The sequence below is a fragment of the Lutra lutra genome, chromosome 5 (genome assembly GCF_902655055.1).
Source record: "Lutra lutra chromosome 5, mLutLut1.2, whole genome shotgun sequence".
Lineage (NCBI taxonomy): Eukaryota > Metazoa > Chordata > Mammalia > Carnivora > Mustelidae > Lutra > Lutra lutra.
The window spans coordinates 67,387,255-67,409,216 of NC_062282.1; the positions used below are offsets into that span (position 1 = coordinate 67,387,255).

Genomic DNA, 21,962 nt, shown 5'->3' on the forward strand with positions numbered 1-21,962 from the left:
AGGGCCTGCTTCCTCTTCTCTATCTGCCTGCCTCCCTGCCTACTTGTGATCTCTCTCTCTGTCAAATGAATAAATAAAATATTAAAAAAAAAATTTTTTTTAAGAAGGCACTTATTTCTTCCCTTCTGTTGGGTTAGACTGTGCGTGGTACTAGAGAGATAAGAGTAAGATAGTCAATAGTAGTATAGCTTAATTCATACTTTCTTTCATCCTTCATCATTATAAGCTAATGTCTTAAATTGGTTTATCCATTTTCATGCACTGGTCACCTTCTCCTCTTTATTTCTGTTGTCTCTGAAATAAGTTCAGTTATCTCTAGAAGTGTCCTAGCTTTTGAAATTCTCATTTGATAAGGATTGACCACTTTTTCTTATTCACTACTTACCTCTGCTGTCCATAGTAAAAGTAGGTTAATGTATTATCCATGGTAGTTTTATTCAAAAAAATAGAACACATTTTGTCTTGCTTTTTGAATACTTACTTTCACTTCCCTTATGAACACTGTTAATGAAGTGATTCAGATAAAGTAGTAAATAACAATTTTATTAAAAAAAACTTGGAGTTTTCTACCATAAGAAATGTATTGATGATTTTGAGTTATCTGTACAGTGTTCTCAGTCCCTCAGTTTTATTGCATATTAATAATTTTCTTAAATAAGTTTCAGTGCAATATACACATTTGTGGTTAAAAATAAATCAGTCATTTTCGTGCATTTTTAAGGCTATATTTATTTTATTTTTTTAAACATTTTATTTATTTATTTGACAGAGAGATCACAAGTAGGCAGAGGCAGGCAGAGAGAGAGGAGGAAGCAGGCTGCCTGCCAAGCAGAGAGCCTGATGCGGGGTTTGATCCCAGGACTCTGGGATCATGACCTGAGCCGCAGGCAGAGGCTTTAACCCACTGAGCCACCCAGGCGCCCCTTAAGGCTATATTTAAAGGAAGTAAGAAGCCAAAGGAAAAAAACATCCACTTTGATAGGACTGCCTACCTAGATACCTCAAGAGAAAATTAAATAAAAACTACTAGGACTGAAAAAAGATTTTTATCAGTAAGGTAGCCCTTAGCAGATCAACATTAAGAAGTACATAGTTTCGTTATATTAGTTATGACCAATTAAAACATTAATATAAATATCCATTTCATAGTAGCAACCAAAATAATAGTGTACGTGGGAATAATTTAAAATGTGTTGTATGAACTGTTAATACCAAGAGGCACATGATTGGATGTTTTTTTACTATTCTTTATACTTCCATATTTTTTGAATATTTATAGTGGGTGTATAGGTGTTCATGTGTAAATGTATTTGTGTACTACTGTATAACCATAAATTAGGATATTTGATACTGAATGATTAGAAATGGTCTCTAACCTCCATGGTTGTCATTCAGGGTGCCCAGGAACGGATAGACAGCTTGCGTCGAGCTGGAGTGATCCATGAAAAACAGACTGCTGTGTCAGTAGAAAACTTCATTGCAGAATTGCTACCTGACAAGTAAGAGGCTTTTTTTTTTTTTTAATAACATAGTAACAAATTTGCTTTCTTGTAGTGAGAACTCTCAGGATCTACTCTTTTAGCAATTTTCAGATACACAATACAGTAGTATTAAGTGTCGTCACTGTGCTGTACATTTGATCCTCATGACTTACTTAATAACTGAAAATTTCTATCTTCTAACCTGCTTCACTCATTTTAGTCGCCTCCGCCATCACCCTGCCAACCATCAGTCTGTCTTTGTGAGTTTCTTTTTTTTATTCCATGTAAAAGTGGGATTATATGGTATTTATTTTCTCTGACTTATTTCCCTTAGTATAATGCCCTGAAGGTCCATGCATACTGTTGGAAATGGCAAGATTTCCTTCTATTTCCATGGCTGAATAATGTAATGTGTGGGGGTGTGTGCACGTGTCTGTGTGTCTGTGTTTATGATCACACCACATTTTCTTGATTCATTCTTTCATTGACAGGCACTTAGGTTGCTTCCATGTCTTGGTTATTGTCAGTAATGCTGCAGTGAACCTGGGTAGGGGGTGCATATCTATCTACACGGTAGTGTTCTCATTTCCCTCCAATAAATACCCAGAAGTGGAATTGCTGGATCATGTAGCTCATTTAATCTTTTGAGGAACTTCCAGATTGTTTTCCATAGTGGCTGCACCAGTTTACATTCTTATCAAGAACTTTCTTTTTCTCCATATCTTTTCCAACACTTTTATTTATTTTTTTTACTTTTTGGTAGTAGCCATCCTAACAGGTGTTAAGGTGATGTCTCATTTTGGTTTTGATTTGCATCTCCCTAATGAAGAGTGATGTTGAGCATCTTTTCATGTGTCTATTGGCCACCTGTATGTCTTAGGAAAACTATTCAGAGCCTCTGCTCATTTTTTAATTGGATTCTTTTTTTTTGCTCTTAAGTTCTTTGAGTTTTGATAGGTTTTAGATGTTAACAGCTTCTGAGGTATGTGATTTGTGAATGTTTTCTCCCCTTCAGTAGGTTGCCTTTTCATTTTGTTGATGGTTTCCTTTGCTGTGTAGAACCTTTTTAGTTTGATGTAGTCCTACTTAATGATTTTTGCCTTTGTTGCCTTTGTTTTTGGTGTCAAATCCAAAATATTATCACCAAGATTGGTATCAAACAACTTACACCATCTTCTAGAAATTTGGTTTGTGATCTTAAGTCTTGAATCCATTTGAGTTACTTTTTGTGTATGGTGTAAGTACTCCAGTTTCCCCAACACCATGTATTGTACAGAGTGTACTTTTCCCATTGTGTATTCCTGGCAGTTTGGTGTATATTAATTGGCCACATAGTTGTGGGTTTATTCCTCAGTTCATTTTTCTGTTGGATTGATCTTTGTGTCTATTATTATGCCCATACCATACTATTTTGATGAGTATAGCTTTGTAATATAGTTCAAAATATAGTTTGAAATCAAAGAGTGTGATGATGCTTCTTTCTCAAGATGGCTTTGGCTATTCAGGGTCTTGTGGTTCCATACAAACTTGAGGGTTGTTCTGTTTCTGTGAAAAATGCCATTGGAATTTTGGTAGAGATTATATTGAATCTGTAGATTGCTTAATGAATACTGTGGATATTTTAACAATTTTAATTTTTCGAATCCCTCAATCTGGAATATTTTTTTCATATATTTGAGTTTTCAATTTTTTCCATTAATGTCTTACATAGTTTTCAGAGTAGAGATCTTTCACCTTCTTGGTTAAATCTGTTCCTCAGTGTTTGTCCTTTTGGACGTGATTTTTAAGTGGTATTGTTTCTCTAAGTTTTCTTTTTGGTAGTTTATTAGTATGTATAGATATGCAACAGATTTTGGCATATCTATACACTACAGATTTTGATTTTTTCTGCACCTTTACTGAATTCATTTATAAGTTCCAAGTTTTAGAGTTTTTGTTTTATTTGCTTGTTTGTATTGTTTTTCCATATGTAGTATCATGTCATCTGAAAATAATCACAGGTTTTCTTCTTCCTTTCCAATTTGGATCCCTTTTATTTGTTTTTCTTGCCTAATTGCTCTGGTAAGGATTTTCCGTACCATACTGAATAAAGGAAGTGGAAAGAGTGGGCATCCTTGTCTTGTTCCTGATCTTAGAGGAATCACTTTCAGCTTTTGATTGTTGAATGTGATACTAGCTATGGGCTTGTCATATGTGGCCTTTATTATTTTGAGTACATTCTTTCTAAACCTGTTCAGAGAGTTTTTATCATTACCAGTAGTTGAATCACATGCTTTTTCTGTATCTTATGAGATGATCTTACGATTTTTGCCCTTCATTTTGTTATTGTGTTGTATCACGTTGGTCTATGGATGTGGAACCATCTCTACGTCTCTGTAGAATAAATCCTAAATGATGTGTATGATCCTTCTAATATATTGTTGAATTTGGCTTAATATTTTGTTGAAAATTTTTACTTATCTGTTTCTATGGAAATTGGCCTTTGATTCTCTCTTCTGTTGTGTTTTTGTCTGAGTTTAGTATCAGGGTAATGCTGGCCTTGTAAAATGAGTGTGGAGGTGTCCCTTCTCTTTTTGTTTTGGAAGACTTTGAGAAGTGTTGGTAGTAATTTTTCTTTAAATGTTTGGTAGAGTTCACTAGTGAAGGGGTCTGGTTCTGACAGATGTCTGTTGGGAGGTTTTTGATTACTGACTAGAATCTCCTTACTAGAAATCAGTCTATTTTTTACTGATTTTTTATTTCTTCATGATTCAGTCTTGGTAGGTTATATGTTTCTAGAAATGTATCCATGTATTCTAGGTTATCTAGTTTGATGGCATATAATTATTCAGTAAGAGGCTTATTTTGTCTATCCTACGAGCAAAGTACAGTTAGTTCTGGGGTACTGAGACTGAATATCTAGTTTTTAAAAATTTAAGTATTCAATCTTTATCCTATTTTAGAGAAAATTATATTCTGGTCTAGCTTTATCATCTAACTAGCTGTGTCATCTCTGCTACCCAGGTTTCTTTTTTTTTAATTATAAAATGGAGATAGTAATGCTTACATCTTAAGATTGGTGCTATTATATTCAATGACTATATACACAATTTTAAGAGGATACAGTGCTGTTTTGGCTGAGGTAATTGACCACCAGTAGCCAACATAGTCATTCACACAGTTATTCAGCGTAATGGAAGGTATGAGAATCAGGGCCTGGTGCCAGTCATCAGGTTTGAGATCTGAGCAATGATGTTTATCTATTTAGTTTGGAGGATATTCAGAGCATCATATTCATTATGGTCTTTTCAGGGCTTTGTACTTTAGTTGGCTTTTTTATGGGAGAAATTATTTTTAAAATGCTGAATTTATTTATACTGAAAGAGCTTCCTAACTGTTGAAATCGATCTCTTTTGTAATCACATTTGGTTTTGTTATATTTTTTTGTTTATTATTGAGTAGCGTTGTGCCTGGGACTTAATGGCTATAGTATATTAAAAATATTTTCCAGCTCTGAGGTTATACTGCTGGCCAGTTGGGAGACAATAATGTACACAGATGAACAGTTTTAAGTGACTGTATAAAATAGTGTGTAATTTTTTGCTGGTAGGAAATATATACAGTGCAAGGAGAAATAAATGTAGAGGTAGCGTCGGATGAGATATGTGGGTGAGTGGGACTTGGACGGGATTGTGAAGAGTAGGTAAAATTTGGGTAAGTGACAAATATAGGACATTCTGAGTGGAGGAAGAGTTTGAAGATGATGAGGATTCTGGGGTCAGTAGTTACATTAGCTTTGCTGATCATTTGTTGTATTGGGAAATCAAGTGATATGGGACAGAGAGCTTTGAATGCTTTCTTTGTAAGCACCAAAGAGTCATCTAGTGATCATTATTTCATTTTTCCCTTATCTTAACTTTTTACAGTTCATTTATTGGTTATCTTAGAAATTAGTCTTTTAATAATAAGAATTGTGACTTGGTAATACTGAACCACTTTTAGTATTCTTTACCCAACATCCCCTTCATCTTTTATGGTATTATTTTCAGTTTTCTTAATTGTGCATACATTTTACACTCCTAAGATATTAGTAGTGTTGTCCTTTACTGTCAGTATTCATTGATACTTATTCTCTGAATTCCTTCCTGTAGTTTTGTTTTCCTTTCTGGGATCATTTTTCTTCTGTCTCAGGGACTTCCTTTGGCACTACATTGTAATGGAGACTTTATCTACAAACTTTCTTAGCTACTGTTTGAAAAAAAAATTTTTTTTTTTTTAAGATGTCATTTATTTGAGAGAGTGAGCTTGAGCAGGGGGTAAAGGGAGAGGGAAAAGCAGACTCCCAGCTGAGCACAGAACCCGACACGGGGCTCGATCCCAGGACCCCAAGATCATGACCCAAGCTGAAGGCAGACACTTAACCAGCTGAGCCACCCATGTGCCTCTGAAGATACTTTTAATTCACATTTACTAAGGCTGTTTTTGCTGGATATATAAGTCTAGATTGGCCGTTCTTTTCATTTGGCACTTTACTTTTTCTTTAATCAAAATAAACTTGTGGTACAATGTTTTATTAGTTTGAGGTATATAACATAGTGATTAAACAATTCTGTACATTACAGAATGTTCACCATAAGTGTAATTATCATCTGTCACCCTACAAAATTATTATGGTATTTGTGACTATTCTGTATGCTGTATTTTTGTTCCCCCTGACTTATTTTATAACTGGAAGTTTGTACCTCTTAATCCCCTTTCCTATTTAGCCTAGTCTCCCACACCCTTCTCTTCTGGCAACGACCAGAAGAGAAGTGTGTTAATGTGTTTGGTTTTTTAGTTCCATGTGTCCATGAAATCGTGTGATACTTGTCTTCCTGGGTCAGACTTATTTCACTTAGCATAATAGTCTCTAGGTCCATGTTGTTCCAAGTGGCAAGATGTCATTCTTTATGACTAATATTCCTCTGTGTGTGTGTGTGTATGTCTGTCTCATATCTTAATCCATTCGTCTGTCAGTGTACATTTAGGTTGCTTCCCTAGCTTGGCTATCATGAATAATGCTGCAGTCAGTATATGGATGCAGGTACCTTTCTGAATTAGTATTTTTTCTTTGGGTAAATACCCAGAGTGAAATTACTGGATAATAAGGTATTTCCATTTTTAATCTTTTGAGGAACCTCCATACTGTTTTCCATGGTGGCTGTATCACTTTACATTCCCACCAATAGTGCACGAAGGACCCTTTTTCTCTGCATCCTTGCCAATATTTGTTATTTCTTAGCTTTTGAAAATTTTAGTCATTCTGGCATTCTCTTTGTGGTTTTGATTTGCATTTCTCTGATGATGAGTTTTGTTGTACATCTTTTAATGTGTCTTTTGGTCATCTGGATGTCTTTTGTTGGAAAAATGTCTGTTCATGTCTTCCTTTTTTTTTTAAGATTTTATTTATTGGAGAGAGAGCAAGAGAGCATGAGCAGGGTGAAGGTCAGAGGGAGAGGCAGATTCTTTGCTGATCAGGGAGGCCAATGTTGGACTCAATCCCTGGACCCTGGGATCATGACCTGAGCCGAAGGCAGATGGTTAGTCTACTGAGCCACCCAAGTGCCCTCTTCTGCCCATTTTTAACTGGATTATTTGTTTTTTTGGTGTACGTTTATATGAGTTTTTTATAGGGATATTAACCCCTTATTGGATATATCCCTTGCAAAGATACTCTGTTAGGTAGGATTGCCTTTTTGTTTTGTTGATGGTTTCCTTTGTTGTGGAAAAGTTTTTTATTTTGGTGTAGTCTCAGTGTTTATTTTTGCTTTTGTTTCCCTTGCATGAGGAGATGTATTTAGAAAGAAAGTTACTAAGGCTGATGTTTAAGATACTGCTGTCTTGTGTTTTGTTTTAGGAATTGTATGGGCTCAAATATTACATTTAGGTCCATTTTGAGTTTGTGAATGGTGTTAGAAATTGTTCCAGTTTTCCCAGTACCATTTATTGAAAACTTTTTCCCCATTGTATATTCTGGCCAATTTTGTCCAAGATTAACTGACCATGTAAGTGTGAGTTTATTTCCGGGTTCTCTACATTGTTTTATGGATCTATATGTCTATTGTACCAGTATCCTAATATTTTTATTACTATAGCTTCAAAGTGTAGGGCTTGAAGTTTTGGATTATAATACCTCTAGCTTTGTTCTTCTTTTTCCAGATTGCTTTGGCTATTCAAGGTCTTTTGTGTTTTTAATACATATTTTAGTAGTATTTGCTCTAGTTCTGTGAAAAATCATACCAGTATTTTGATAGGGATGCATTGAATCTGTAGATTGTTTTGGATAATGTGGACATCTTAATGCTATTGCTTTTACTAATCCATAAGCATGGAATATCTTTACATTTGTGTCACCTTTAGCTTTTCTTCATTGTCTTATAGTTTTAAGATTACAGGTCTTGGGCGTCTGGGTGGCTCAGTTGTTAAGCTCTGCCTTCAGCTCAGGTCATGATCCCAGGGTCCTGGGATCAAGACCCAGATAGGGCTCTCTGCTCCCCACGAAGCCTTCTCCCTCTTCCACGTCCCCCCCCACCTCCGCCTGTGTTCCCTTTCTCACTATGTCTCTGTCAAATAAAATCTTAAAAAGTACAGGTCTTTCACCTTCTTTGCAGAATATATTCCCAGGTATTTTATTCATTTGATGCACTTGTAAATGGGATTGTTTTCTTAATTTCTCTCTGCCACTTTGTTATTAGTGTGCAGAAGTATACCAGATTTCCATGTGTTGACTTTCTGTCTTGCAACTTCACTGAGTTTATTAGTTCTTTGAGTTTTGTGGCATCTTTAAGTTTTCCTATACATCATATGCTCTTTCACTATTGACAGTTTGACTTCTTCCTTATCCAATTTGGATGCCTTTTATTTATTTTTTCTTGTCTGATTTCTCTGGCTAGAACTTTTAGTGCTATTGTTAAGGGCTTATTTAGCCAGAGCGGCCCCACCTCGGTTGAACATCCATTTTGTTGTTTATGCAATAAAACTTAAATTGACCCTGCCCCCCCCATGGGAACATATTTAAAAGCGAGTCCAGGAAACCAATTCCAGGTAACAAAGTCCAAATACAAGGGTGGGTCAGGCCAGGTGGAGGTATTCAATCAGTGGGGGCCATACTGTCTCCTAGCTACCAAGGTGATAGCTAGTTTCGATAGCTACAGTGGGGTGAGTTGTAATTCAATTAGCCACCTGTGTGTGGCCAGGCCCAACCACATGGCCTTTGCTCTATAAAAGTTAGTCTGTGAGGCAGGGAGGGGTCGTCCTCTCTGTAAGGGACGGCCTGACCTGTCTGTCTGACGATGGGTCTGATTCTTGATGCTTGGCACGAAATAAAGCTTTGCTTGACTTTCGCTTTGTATCAGTCTTGCTTCTTTGACCATGGACCCATTACTGGGGGACCCAACACTATGTTGAATAAAAGTGGTCAGAGTGGACATCTTAGTCTTAGAGGAAAATTTCAGTTTGTCACCATTATGATGTTATCTGTGGCTATATTGAGGTGTGTTCCCTCTAAACCCACTTTATTGGGAATTCTTAGCATGAATGGATGTTGAATTTTATCAAGTGCGCTTTCTGCATTTACCGAAATGATCATACGGTTTTTATCCCTGGTTTTGTGAATGTGATACGTCACATTGATTTGCAGATGTTGAACCATTCTTGCATCCCTGAAAGAAGTCCCACTCAACTGTTATGATTATTTTAATGTATTATTGAATTTGGCTTGCTAATGTTTTGAGGATTTTTGCATCTATGTTCATCAAGGATATTGGCCTATAACTTTCTTTTTTGTAGTTTTTGTCTGATTTTGCTATCAGGGTAATGCTGGCCTTGTGGAATGAATTTGGAAGTTTTCCTTCCTATTCTGTTATTTATTTATTTATTTTTTGGATAGTTTGAGAAGGGTAAGTATAAATAACTCAGAATTCTCTTGTGAAACTGCCTGGTCCTGGATTTTGTTTGTTGGGGGCTTTTTGATTATTTTTTTTTTTACTAGTAATTAATGTGTTCACATTTTCTGTTTCTTCCTGATTGTTTTTTTTTTTTAAGATTTTTATTTGACAGAGAAAGAGATCACAGGGAGAGGGAGAAGCAGGCTCCCTGCTGAGCAGAGATCCCGATTTGAGGCTTGATCCCAGGATCCTGAGATCATGACCTGAGCCAAAGGCAGAGGCTTAACCCACTGAGCCACCCAGGCGCCCCCCCAATTCAGTTATTGTATGTTTTTTGGAATGTATACATCTCTACATTCTGTTGTCTGTTTTGGTGGCGCCAATATTTTCATAGTATTCACAAGTATCTCAAAATTTTTTAAATTCTTATGTCATTTGTTACTTTTCTTTCATTTCTGATTTGACTCTTTTTTTCTTGATTAGTGTAGCTAACCATTTGTTTATGGTTACAAAGAAGTAGCTCTTGATTCTTTGGGGGGGGGGGGTCGGTTTCTATTTCCACTCTAATCATTGTTATTTTTTTCCTTCTGTGATCTTGGAGCTTTGTTCTTTTCCTAGGTCTTTTAGGTTGAACTTTTTAGTTGAGGTAGTCCTTTAGAACTGCTTTTGCTGTGTCCCAAAGGCTTTCAGCTGTTGGGTGTCCATTTTCAGCTGTTTCCAAGGATTTTTCGAGTTCCTCTTTGCTTTCTATGTTGACTCCTTGGTTTAGTAAGAAGCATATTGTTTGGTGTCCATATGTTCATGTTTTTCCCAGTTTTTAAAATTTTTTTCCTTGTAATTGATTTTTAGTTTGATAGCCTTGTAGTAGGAAAAGGTACTTGATAGGATTTTATTCTCTGACGTTTACTGAGTCTTGCTTTCAGCCTAACATATGATTTATCCTGGGAACAATCCATTTGCTATTGAAAAGAATGTCTTCAGTTGGTTTGGGAAGCAGTGTTGTATACAGATGCATTAAATCCATCTGGTTGAAAGCTACCATTTCCTTACTGATTTTCTGTGTGGATGATCTATGCATCATTGATGTGTAAGTGGGGGTCTGAGGGTGAAGTCCTTTACTGTTATTGTTTTACTGTTACTTTCTCCCTTGAGATCTGCTAATACTTATTTTACATATTTAGATGTTCCAATGTTGGGTATGTAGATAATTGATATTGTTCTACTACTCTCTTGTTCAGTTGATCCCGTTATTGCTATTATTATTTAATGCCATTCTTTGTCTTTTAATACAGTCTTTGTTTCAGAGTCTGTTTGGTCTGATACATGTCATGCTTCCCAGTTTTTGTTTTGGTGGGTTCTTTTTTTTTTTTCCACTTCCATTTGCATGAAATGCCTTTTCCATTCCTTTACTTAAAAGTCTCTATGTGTCTGTAGGTATAAAGTGACTCTCTTTTAGGCCACATGTAGATGGGTCTTGTATTTTTATCCAGTCACCCTGTCTTTTGATGGGAGCATTACGGACCTCATTACCATTTCATTGTTTTGTAGTTTATGTAGTTCTGCCATGTTCCCTTCTCTTTGTGACTGATGGCTTTCTGTAGTGTTAAGTTACACAGTCTGAAGTTGATGTTCTAACTTTAGACACATTCAGAAAGCACTTTACTCATCCCTCTACCTTTTATGTATATGAAGTCATATTTTACATATTTTTATTTTGTAAATCCCTTAATGTAGATATAATTGATTTAACTACTTTTGCCTTTTAATGTTCCCAATAGCTGGGTAAGTGATTTATCTACTTCCTTTACTGTGTGTTTGCTTTTACCTATGAAATTTGTCCCTTTTTTAGTTTTCACCTCTAGGCATGGCCTTTTCTTAGAAAAAGTCTTTTTAACATTTCTTAAAAGGTTGATTGAGTGGTGATCAGTTACTCTTCTTCAGGTAGAGTATTCCTGATTGTAGGTTTTCTTTCTCTACTTGGAACAGATCATGCCACTCCCTTCTGTTCTACAGAGTTTGTGTTAAGAAATTTGGTAGGTTTATGGGGTTTTCCTTATATGTAACTAGCTGCTTACCTCTTGGTGGCTTTAAGATTATCTCTTTAATTTTTGATACTCTATGTTTCTTGGTGTGGACCTCGTTGGGTTCATCTTACTTTGGTTTGTGATTCTTGGGCCTGTATCTGCTACCTTCACCAGGCTAGGGAAGTTTTCAGCTCCTTTCTTGCTTTTCTGGGACCCCTGTAATGGGAGTATGTATATAGTATGGTTAATGTCCCAGAGACTATTTAGCCTTTCATTTTTTTTTTTTTTTCTTTTTGCTCTTCTGCTTGGTTGCATTATGATAGCCTGTCTTCTGGATCACTGGTCTGTTCTGCCACTCCTCTCCTTTGCTGCTGATTCTCTCTAGTGTATTTGTCATTTCACTTACTGTATTTCAATCTGATTGGCTCTTTTTTATATTTGCTGAATTTATGCACTCTTCATCCAGTAGACTGAAGCATATTCCTATCTCCCGTTTTGACTTTGTGAATTAGGTCAAACACTTAGTTCTCCCAGTGTTGAAAGGGTGGCCTTCTGTAGGGATGTTCCCTGTGCAGTCGATGTGTGTTGGGAGCCTTGAGGTGTAGGTGTATCACTGCGTCCCATGCTGGGGCTGTCGCAGCTAGATGGCTTGAGCGCACCAGGGGGACGGGGATCATTGAGGCCACCGGCCGGCTAGAATGCACCAACTCTGCTTCTGTCTGCATGGTCAAAGTGAAAGGGGCACATAAATAACTTTGCTCCTGAGCACTTCCAACCCCAGAGTAAAGTTTAACCATTTCCCCACCTTTTCAGAGATGTTAGTGGTGGGTCTCCTTCACTTCTAGTCTGCTTGATGACTTCAGGCTGGGTGGCATTCGGGTCCAGGTCTTCACCTCACTCTGAAAGTTTATCCCCCGTCGCCAGCATTATTCCATTTGGTCCTCCTGCCTTCTACAGCTCTGTGACACCGTAGATGCAGGGCTTGTGTACCTCTTCCAGCTTTTCTTTGGGAACATTAGTCTGCCGTCAGCTGTCCCATCCTCCGTAGATGTAGTATGTGGTACTTTTTCCTACCAAATGCCTTTTGACAAGTACAGTAGCCTATTAGGAAGATTAGGGATAGTAGAAACAGGTGATTATTGAAAAGCATGGATTTGAACTGTACAAATCCAATTATATGTGGGGGTTTTTTTTGATACAGTACGATACAGAAAATATTTTTTCTTGCTGTGATTTTCTTTTCTCTAGCTCACTTTGTTATAAGAATATGGTGTATATATATAACATAGAAAATACATATTAATAGACTTTTACCAGTAAGAATTCCGGTTAACAGCAAGCTATTAGAAGCTTTTAGAGAGTCAAAAGTTAAATTTTTTACTGTTCTAGGGGGTCACAGCAGCACTAACCTCCGCATTATTCAAGGGTCAACTGTAATATTAGGAAATCACTGGTTTCTAGTGTGGGATTAAAGAGGAGAGGATGGAAAGGTGGTGTGAGAAGGTACGGAGTTGCAGAGAGGGAGGATATGTGAATGGAGAGCAAAGCCAGGATCCCTACCACTTGATCATTGGTGCTTTGGTTACTTCTATCTCCCATGGTACTGTGGGAAATAAGTGCTGAGAAGATAAAGTCAAAAACATGGTTGCTGATCGAGAAAGAGCCAGACAGCCAAAAGAGATCCCAAATGTGTTTAGCCCTAACAAAGAATAGAGCTAGGTCAGACCTGCCTGCCTCTGAATTTCACATCAGTCCATGGTACATGAGAAAAACTACCATGATGTGTCCCTTACCTGGACAAAAGCCTGTGTAAGTATGGACTATCCTTATTCGGAGGTTAACCCACAAAGTTGAAAAATCTTGGGTTGTGTGTTAAGTGTGTTAAAATGTCCTTTTTTTCTGAGAATTGACCAGTGGTGGTAGAGATCTTTTGTAAAACAGAGTGGCAGTTCTGACATCGTTTTGAGATTTTTGCTGGTAAATGAAATCCAAGTATCTTGGAACTACAGTTCTTCTTAAGCCCTCTTTTAGTCAGAGTGACCCCTATGAGATCCTTCTAGTCCGAGTTCTTTCAGCAGCTGCCTGGAGAGGGGTAGGAAGGGACAGAGACAGAGCCTTAGGAAATGTCTGTGAATCATGTGAGGTGGGGTGTGCCGGGCAAGTTGAAGGACAGTAATGAGGAGTGGAGAGTCCAGCATTTCCCCCACCAGCAGTACTAGTGAAAGAGATGGAAGAGGTTTTTATGGGCATGATGGTGGTTGCAGTTCTAGCTACTGAGTGGATGATATCCCTCTTGACTTGGTTAAGAGCACCATTGAATTTCAGACAGCAAAGAGGACCTTAGAGTTCTAATCTGTATTCAGCAGCATCATAGAATGTTGGGGGCCCAGGCTGGGTTGGGGAGGAGGGGGGCTTTCACCTTCCCTGAGTCTGCTTTTCAGGAAGTCCATGCCTGCCAGCTTAATCACCACGATTGTTCTCTATCTGCATTATACACAAGTTACTGACTGATTAGTATTCCAAATAAAATTCATATCCTTATTTGATGTTGTTTGTTTGAAACCAAGTTTTAGGATATGAATACTACAGATACTACCTGTTATCATTTTAATCTGCAGCAAGACTTATTCCATTTTTACTTGCTGTTTCTTTGAATATGTTAATAGAAGTTACCTAATTCATTTCGTGTTTTATCACATTCCATTAGATCTACATATTTTTAAAAATAGACAACTTTTTTTACTCTGTATATTCTCTTGTTATCCAAACTCATTTCATGGCATCTGGTGGTTGCATAATTCTGGTTATCTAAAATGCTGGTGCTGTTACAGATGACTTAAGGCAATTATAAAATGTATTTTTATAATTTATGAGTAACTTTAAATGGAAGAAAGTTTTGATTTCATGAAGTGTTTTCAAAGACAGATTATCAAGAATAAGATTTGTTACTTCCTCTGAATGAGCTTAATTTGCTAGTAACTTTGCAAGTGGGCTACATAGTAACCATAGAGATGGTAAAATAAAATTTCCTGTATTTTAGCAAGTGACATTTTTAAAAAGTTACTTGTGATTAAGTATTTGCATATTCAGATGAGTAACTATCTGTTGCTTTTTTGAATTTTCCTCTTCCCATCCTTCTTCCTGAGTCTGAGCAAGAAAAACTTTACCTGGATAAGTTTCAGGTGGTTTTTTTGTTGTTGTTGTTTTCCTCATTCCTGTTGGAATTAAGCCAACAGGTCATTTTATATATAGCTTTTATGGATTATTCTCTTGAAAACTGATACACATTTCGTTTTTGAACTCCAATGGTTTATGGGAATGATACTAACTATTGTGGGTTTGTTCTGTCTGGTCACTGTAACCTTTATTTGGCACATGAACAACTCATCTATTCTGTTGCAGGTGGTTTGACATTGGCTGTTTGATAGTGGAAGACCCCGTCCATGGCATTCACCTGGAAACGTTTACACAGGCCACACCTGTGCCTTTGGAATTTGTACAGCAGGTTCGTTTTCTTCTTTTTCATCCTACTCCATAGAAACTTGAAATACCATTTTTAGAATACAAGTTTGTGTGAAATAGGCTATATATTCTTGATTTTGTGGCAGCTTTGCACTGTTAGCCTTTTCTGTTTTTCAGTTTCTAGTTTCTTTCATGTCGTTTGAGTACCTTCCTCCTTTCTTTTCCAGCTGTCTTTGAAAAGGTAATATGTCACAGGCTTAATCACTATTTTCCTCTTTTTATTATCCTGTTCACTACTGTCAGCAGAAAAAACGATTTACCTGTTCTGCTGGTGGTCTGTTTACCTTTCATTATCTATCATTTTGGTCCCCCATTACTTCTGTATCTTTGTCTTCGTTCATCTTTTGTAATAAGTGGAAACCAGTTTAGAAACCTTACCTGTGGGGCGCCTGCGTGGCTTAGTTGGTTAAGCATCTCCCTTTGGCTCAGGCATTGGGCTCCCTGCTCCCTGGAGAGCCTGCTACTCCCTCTGCCTGCCACTCTGCATACTTGTGCTATTTCTCTGTCAAATAAATAAATAGAATCTTTTAAAAAGAAAAACCTTACACGAAAGGCACATGGCTTTCGGTTTGTTAAAAATTGAACTCTGAGTTCACTCGTCCACATGGTATTTAGAATGGAAGCATCATGTACAATAACTGGTTCCCTACCTTTCATCCTTTCTTGAACAAACCAGAATGTAAATAGAGGTTTTTGTGGAAGGCTTAGTACTCCATGGAAAAGGGCATTTTGTTGTCCTTTTCCTAAGTTCCATTTCACAAGATTTTCAACACATTTGGTCTTATGGACATTGTTAAATGTCATCTAAAACTCTCTCAAGAGTTAGTTGGGTCTTTAGCTATTTAGCCTTGTTCATGAGTCTCCTCCCTAGGCATCATGACCCTGTACATAAACCACCACCATGGTTTATGTACTTGCCCAGGCACTCTCATCCCCATGAGGGCGTTTCTCAAACACCATCCTAAATATTATGGATATTTCACATTACAGAATCATTTTATGTCCTTCAGTGAAAGGAGTAGCTTTAATAATGTCTGCTTACTAGTAAATGCCCCCCAAGTGGAAATATCTGACTCCCAAGTCCCAGTAGGGGTCACCAGGCACACTTGAATTTTTGCCATAAGCCTCAGTCTAAGCTCCACGTTGGGCAGTGGCACAGAGAATTCGCTCCTGCTAGCATACCAGCTCCTGTTCCACACCGTATGGGCCCAGACAGTCTTCCTGGTTCTCAGATAGCATGTCCAGCTAATCATGCATGAAGGGCATATCTATACTGTTTCAGTTTCAGCATACTAGGTCTGGGAAGCTTTCCCCATTGAGACTGCAGTGTCCATCCTCACAATATAGTCAGGTATCAGAAGGCCTCTTCACACCTAACAGTTTCCTTACAGATTTGACTGTAATTCCATCAAATTGTGTCCCTCCGTATATCCATCCAGCATCAAGGCCAGACTAAGCATTGTCTTTTTACTTTGATGTTAGTTATGGTAGAGAACCACCACCAAGTGGTGGACTGTTTTGCCTTTTTCTTACTAGTTTGCATTTCTCTATGTATTCAGTAAACCAGCTTCCCAGGAGGCAGAGCCATCTCTAATTTCCATGGTAACCTTACCTTTAGTGATAGACTGCAGCCCTGATGCTGCTCCAGTCCAGCACTGACCACGTGGCCACCCAGCGGCCAGAGGTTCTTCAGCCCTCATCCTTTCCTCCCTGCTCGTCGTAAGCTACACATTTCAAGGAACCAGGGCTGTTCTAGCCAAGCACCTTTCCTGACACCAACTATTGAGGTTTCAGACCCAATTCCTGTGTGTGGGAGGGGGTTTTTCCACACCACCAAGGAATTTTAGGATTCCAGATGGTGTCAGACATTTCATCTCAATTCTGACTCTACACCTGGAGATAGTATCCAATCCCACGGAATAAGGACTCAGTCCTACAAGACTGGCCCCTCATCGCAGAGGCCAGTGACAAGTCCAGGTGTCTTGTCTGGTTCTACAGATTGGTTCTAACAATCCCCTCCTTCTCAGGAACCCTCTCTACTCACTAAGTCACTTATTTATTATGAAAAGATAGATCCTGGAAACAGGCAGATGGAAGAGATGCAGAGGGCAAGATCCCGGGAAAGGGCGCAGAGCTTCTGTGTGCTCTCCTAGCCTGCTGCTCTCCTAGAATCTCCACATGGGCACCAACCCAGAAGCTCTCCCAACTCCAGCCTTTTGGGGTTTTTATGGAGGCTTCATTAGATAGTCATGATGGAGTCAATCATTCACCATTGGTTATTTAATCATCTTGCAGCCTCTCTCCCTGTCCTGGAGCTGGGAGGGGGTGGGAAGACAAGCTATAACTGACCTTTGAGTAACATGGGTTTGAACTACACAGGTCCATTTATAAGCAGACTCTTCGACGTTCTTGGTAATTTCTTTTTTTGCTTTTCTTAACATTTATTTCTATAGCTTAGTGGACTTCAAGAATATGGTATATAATACATAACATTACAAAGGGGGTGTTAATTGGCTTATCACTAAGTCTTCTGGTTAACAGTAGGCTGTTAGTAATTAAGTTTTGGGGGAGTCAAAGTTATATTGTAGATTTTCAGCTATACCAGGTGGTCACTCTCCTAACCTCTACATTGTTCAAGGATCAGGTGTATATGTATTTTTTTTTTTTTTTTTATTTGACAGAGAGATCACAAGCAGGCAGAGAGGCAGGCAGAGAGAGAGGAGGAAGCAGGCTCCCCGAGAGAGCAGAGAGCCCGACGCGGGGCTCGATCCCAGGACTCCGAGATCATGACCTGAGCCGAAGGCAGTGGCTTAACCCACTGAGCCACCCAGGCGCCCCTGTATATGTATTTTTAATTGTAAATCACAGTATCACAAATAGAACAGCCTGGCCAAGATTGGCTTATCCCAGAAATGGCCTGATGGTTCAAGCAATAGCTCATCAGTTTACTCAGTTCAAACATGAGCATGTTAAAAGAGAAAAAAGGATTTCAATAGAATTGAAAGGTTAGAAATAACTACCATAGGGTTAACTGTTAGCTAATTAGAATATATATGTGCCAGAAAATCAACACAAAAATCAGACCTGGTGATCAAATATTAGAACCTCAGATACCTAATGAATTAGACAACATATAGGCTGAGATGTCAGTGAACATTTCAGATGATGGGAAGGCTCAGAGAAGAGCACACTGATGAGGGAGGGACTGTGGAAAAGGACAGGAAGGGTTAGGGGTGGAGGCTGCGTGCTCAGCATTCCTCTTCCTCTTAACCTGAAGCAGCGTGGACTCCTACTGGAACCTCAGGCCTTGGACGCTGAGTGCTATTAGATGGCATCATGAGATTAAGACTGAGTGGACACTGAACAGAGGAGGTGTGTGTAGTAGTGTTCTGAGTCTTCGTAGCCTTAGCACCTCACAGAGCTGCCAGCATAGCTGTGTTTCTCAGGGTTTGTTGTCCTCTATACTAAGGGACTTTGGGATGTCACTTAGAGCTAGGCCCAGTCATTTGTTTTCAGTGCAATATAAACCATACCCAGGTTCATTTTTCCACAGGCTCAAAGTCTCACTCCCCAGGACTACAGTCTGAGGTGGTCAGGCCTTCTGGTGACAGTGGGTGAAGTCCTGGAAAAGAGCTTAGTGAACGTGACGCGGACTGACTGGCACTTGACATTCACCGGCATGTCTCGCCGGCAGATGATCTACAGTGCAGCCAAAGCCATTGCTGGAATGTACAAACAGCGCCTGCCCCCCAGGACCGTGTGACAGGAGACTCACCCAGGGCACAGCGACCTCTTCGCTTGGAGCGTGGTGGTAAAGACTTGGTCCCATCCCCTTGTGGGGAGCTCCAGCAGATGTCGGGGTCTTGTGAATGTGCCTCTAGGCTACACTTGATCTTTCCTAAAAAGGCACGGTGTCATTCCAGTAGCTGCAAAGAAACAGATCCTTGCTGTGATTGTGTAATTTCACGTACCACAGTTCTTAAAAAACAATTATTTTTATAGGACAATTTGATATACCAAATCTGTACGGTGCAAATTCACGTGCTATGACCTTTAACTTAATGATATGTACTTGATTATTTTGTTGAAGATTGAAGAACATGTCATTGTTTATTTCATGATTTCTCTCTTCTTAGTCCTTGATGCTTTTTGTGTGTGCGGGTGATCTCAGGTCTGACACCGAAGCGCGTGCTCAACAGCTGACCCTCAGATACCTACTTGCAGGGAGATGGCGCACGTTTCTGTGCATACTTTTTACATGGGCCAAAATAATGGGATTTTTTTTTTGTCATCCTGTACATACACACCTCCTCTAAAAAAAAAGATTTCAAAGTAAGTTTTGGCATTTCACATATTTAGACTCTGAGACATTGCAGTACTATTTTATTTTTCTTTGCTATATGACAACTAAGTGGCCCATGATTTGAGTGTATTTTAAATCAGAAGCATTTTGTTATTTTTATATAGTACTATTCAGTATTTTCAAGTAAACTCAGACAACAGCCATTATTTCTGCTTCCACTCATATATTCAAGTGTCGTATAGAAATTTTTCAGAGGAATTACTTTGTTATTTATGGGGTTGTATGCCTCCTCTTTTAATTAAGGTTACTTAATATTTAGTTTGCCTTAAACACTGCTTTTCTAACTTGGTGCCATTCTGCCTTTACTCTTTATTAAATAGTTTCACTGAAAATTCCATATTCAACCTGGTTTATCTAGTTCATCATGTTTGTATTTAGTGACTAAAGCTTCTCCCTCCCCCCAGCCCCAAATAATATATTTTAGCATTTTTGGATTTATATAAATCAGAATTTAAATAGTTTGTCTTATACTTTGGATTCTACGTATGCAAATTCCTATAATGTTTTGAAGACAGTTTCTTACACAAATGTAATTTAATTTTTACTTACTCGTCTATACAGTTCTTTAGCTGTAAATTAGCAGGTGTTGAAGCTCTTATCCTGCACTGTCACTACAGGTAACATTGCTTTGTATTACTTTGAGTACTTACTCGATTTTTGCTTTTTTTACCTGAGGATGAGAAGCATTATTTTCACAACTCTCTGTTCATTTCCAAGCACCGTATGATTGCTTGGTGAAATTCAGACTTGTCTGTCATTAAAAGGAGAGAAAAGACATGTAACCAATTGTTGCGGCGTGATAGGGCTAGAGTGATTTTCTCCCCTTTCATTGCTATTTGTGCAACACTTGATGTTTTCTCCATCTGATTAATAAAAAAGAGAAGCCTTTCTGTACCATTTGCTTTTTTATCCTTTATTTTAAAAAAGCTACACTTCTCTAACAGTATTTATCATGGCATTGGCCAGGTGACAAATCACGTTAGGGACGAAGGATGCCCGTTCTTGGAATATGCGAGTGCGAATAGGCCATTTTCCCTCCTGTTTCAGGAAATCTTAGAGGTCCTAAAAAAATGTCTGTTTTCTCTTCTTTTTATTTTACCAAGTCTCAAATAGTTTAGGTCTTTGAGGGCTGTTTTCATAGAATCACAAACATGGACATCCCCTTAGAGTACAGTTTTTCCAGAGTCCTCAAATTCTTCGGTTATGTGGTGGCTGGTGTGAAGCCAGGTAATTTTCCCATCCCTGGTCATCTGCTGAGCCTTTGGCCCTTTGTAACAGTGTGAGTGGGCGAGGAGGATTAGGGAAGGGCACATGGAAGAGATAAACCCACCATCCGGTTTTTGCCTCTGATGCTTTTTTTGCCAACAGTTACCATTGAAAGTCATCCAAGCATGACTGACTCCACACACTGTTTTCCCCACCTCATGCTTATTTTTTCATCTTTAGATTTGTCATATGAGGGGCAAGAAAAGTAACTCCTTACCTCGTACATGCCACAGCGGCTTGAGCTGGGCAGGCCTGTCATGAGTGTTGACCTGAGATAAGCGAGCCCTCAGTCGGCGGCCGCATTTCCCCTCACCAGCACCCAGCTGTCCCCGGTTCTTTGCCCTTCGGGCTCATCTCCTGCCGACACTAGCATTTCTGAGGGAGAGTCAGACTCTGGGCTCTTTGCTTTTTTGGTCCCTCAAGCTTCTCAGAAAAACCAGTCTCTAACACAGTTCTTCACCACTGTTCTTGTGGTCGGATCTTTAATATTTGTTCTTCTGAAGCGCTCCAGGAATCATTTAGTCAACTTCCTCAGCTGGTACACTGTTTTGTTTTAATTAAGCAGTGTGAAAGACAACAGGAAAAATGCAGCAAGAGTAATGTAACATCAGCCTCGGGTGACAGAAGGGAACTCCGAGACTCCAAGACCCTTCGGTTAATAAGCCTGGACCAGGTCTGTGCCACTGTTGGAAAACTTCTGGCGGGTCCAGTTTTCTCCTCCTTGTCGCTTAATTACTTCCCCATTCTTTGTTCCTTTTTATCTTAAGGATTAACAAGGTAGAAAAATCGAGATGACTGAATTTAAACCAAGTGGTGGTATACTGGTAAGGTTAAGGAAAGTATGATATGCATGTATTCAAAAATTATGCAAATTACTGATACACTCAGGGTCAAGTTACTTTATGTTGTTGAATTTACATTGTTCCTTGACTACAAAAAATTCTCAGTAGATGTTCGTGTTCTCTGAATCCAAATTGATGGTATTTTGTGATCCAAAAGATGTTGGGTAATGCATAAATTAAGAAAGTTGGATTTTTACTCCCAGCATATGATGTTCATTCTTAAGATACTATGCAGGATGATGTATTGGATAAGAACAATTTTATAAGAATGTAAATATGTTACAAATAAATAATACCTCAATTTAGTTCCTGAAGTTGTAAAGTGATTTTTTAAATGCTGAGTCATATTAATATTCTGTTAGAAGGGCCTATATTACTTTAATAGTCCCAACAGGTTACTGGTTGCCAAGAGTTCCTACAGAATAGCAACTTAAAAACACCTTTCAAGTGCAGTGCTAATGATTCAAATATACCTGAATTGCTAACTTCATGCTCCGAGAACTCAATATTTAGGGCAGACGATATTTTGGAGTTGGAGGTGATGGGCAAGAGGTTGTAGC

At 38.5% G+C, this 21,962-nt stretch overlaps 1 protein-coding gene across 3 annotated transcripts in view; it reads left to right on the forward strand.

Annotated features, from left to right (window-relative positions):
- The window catches only part of PRRC1 (proline rich coiled-coil 1), a 41,198-nt gene extending 21,007 nt beyond the window's left edge, over nt 1-20,191 (forward strand). For all 3 annotated transcript variants that reach the window (XM_047730450.1, XM_047730451.1, XM_047730452.1), the window contains 3 exons: nt 1,396-1,499; nt 14,812-14,914; nt 18,485-20,191. In XM_047730450.1, coding sequence (XP_047586406.1) covers nt 1,396-1,499; nt 14,812-14,914; nt 18,485-18,694 — 417 coding nt within the window. In that variant the 3' untranslated portion in view covers nt 18,695-20,191. The remainder of the gene's footprint in view (nt 1-1,395; nt 1,500-14,811; nt 14,915-18,484) is intronic.
- Nucleotides 20,192-21,962: the final 1,771 nt, after the last annotated feature.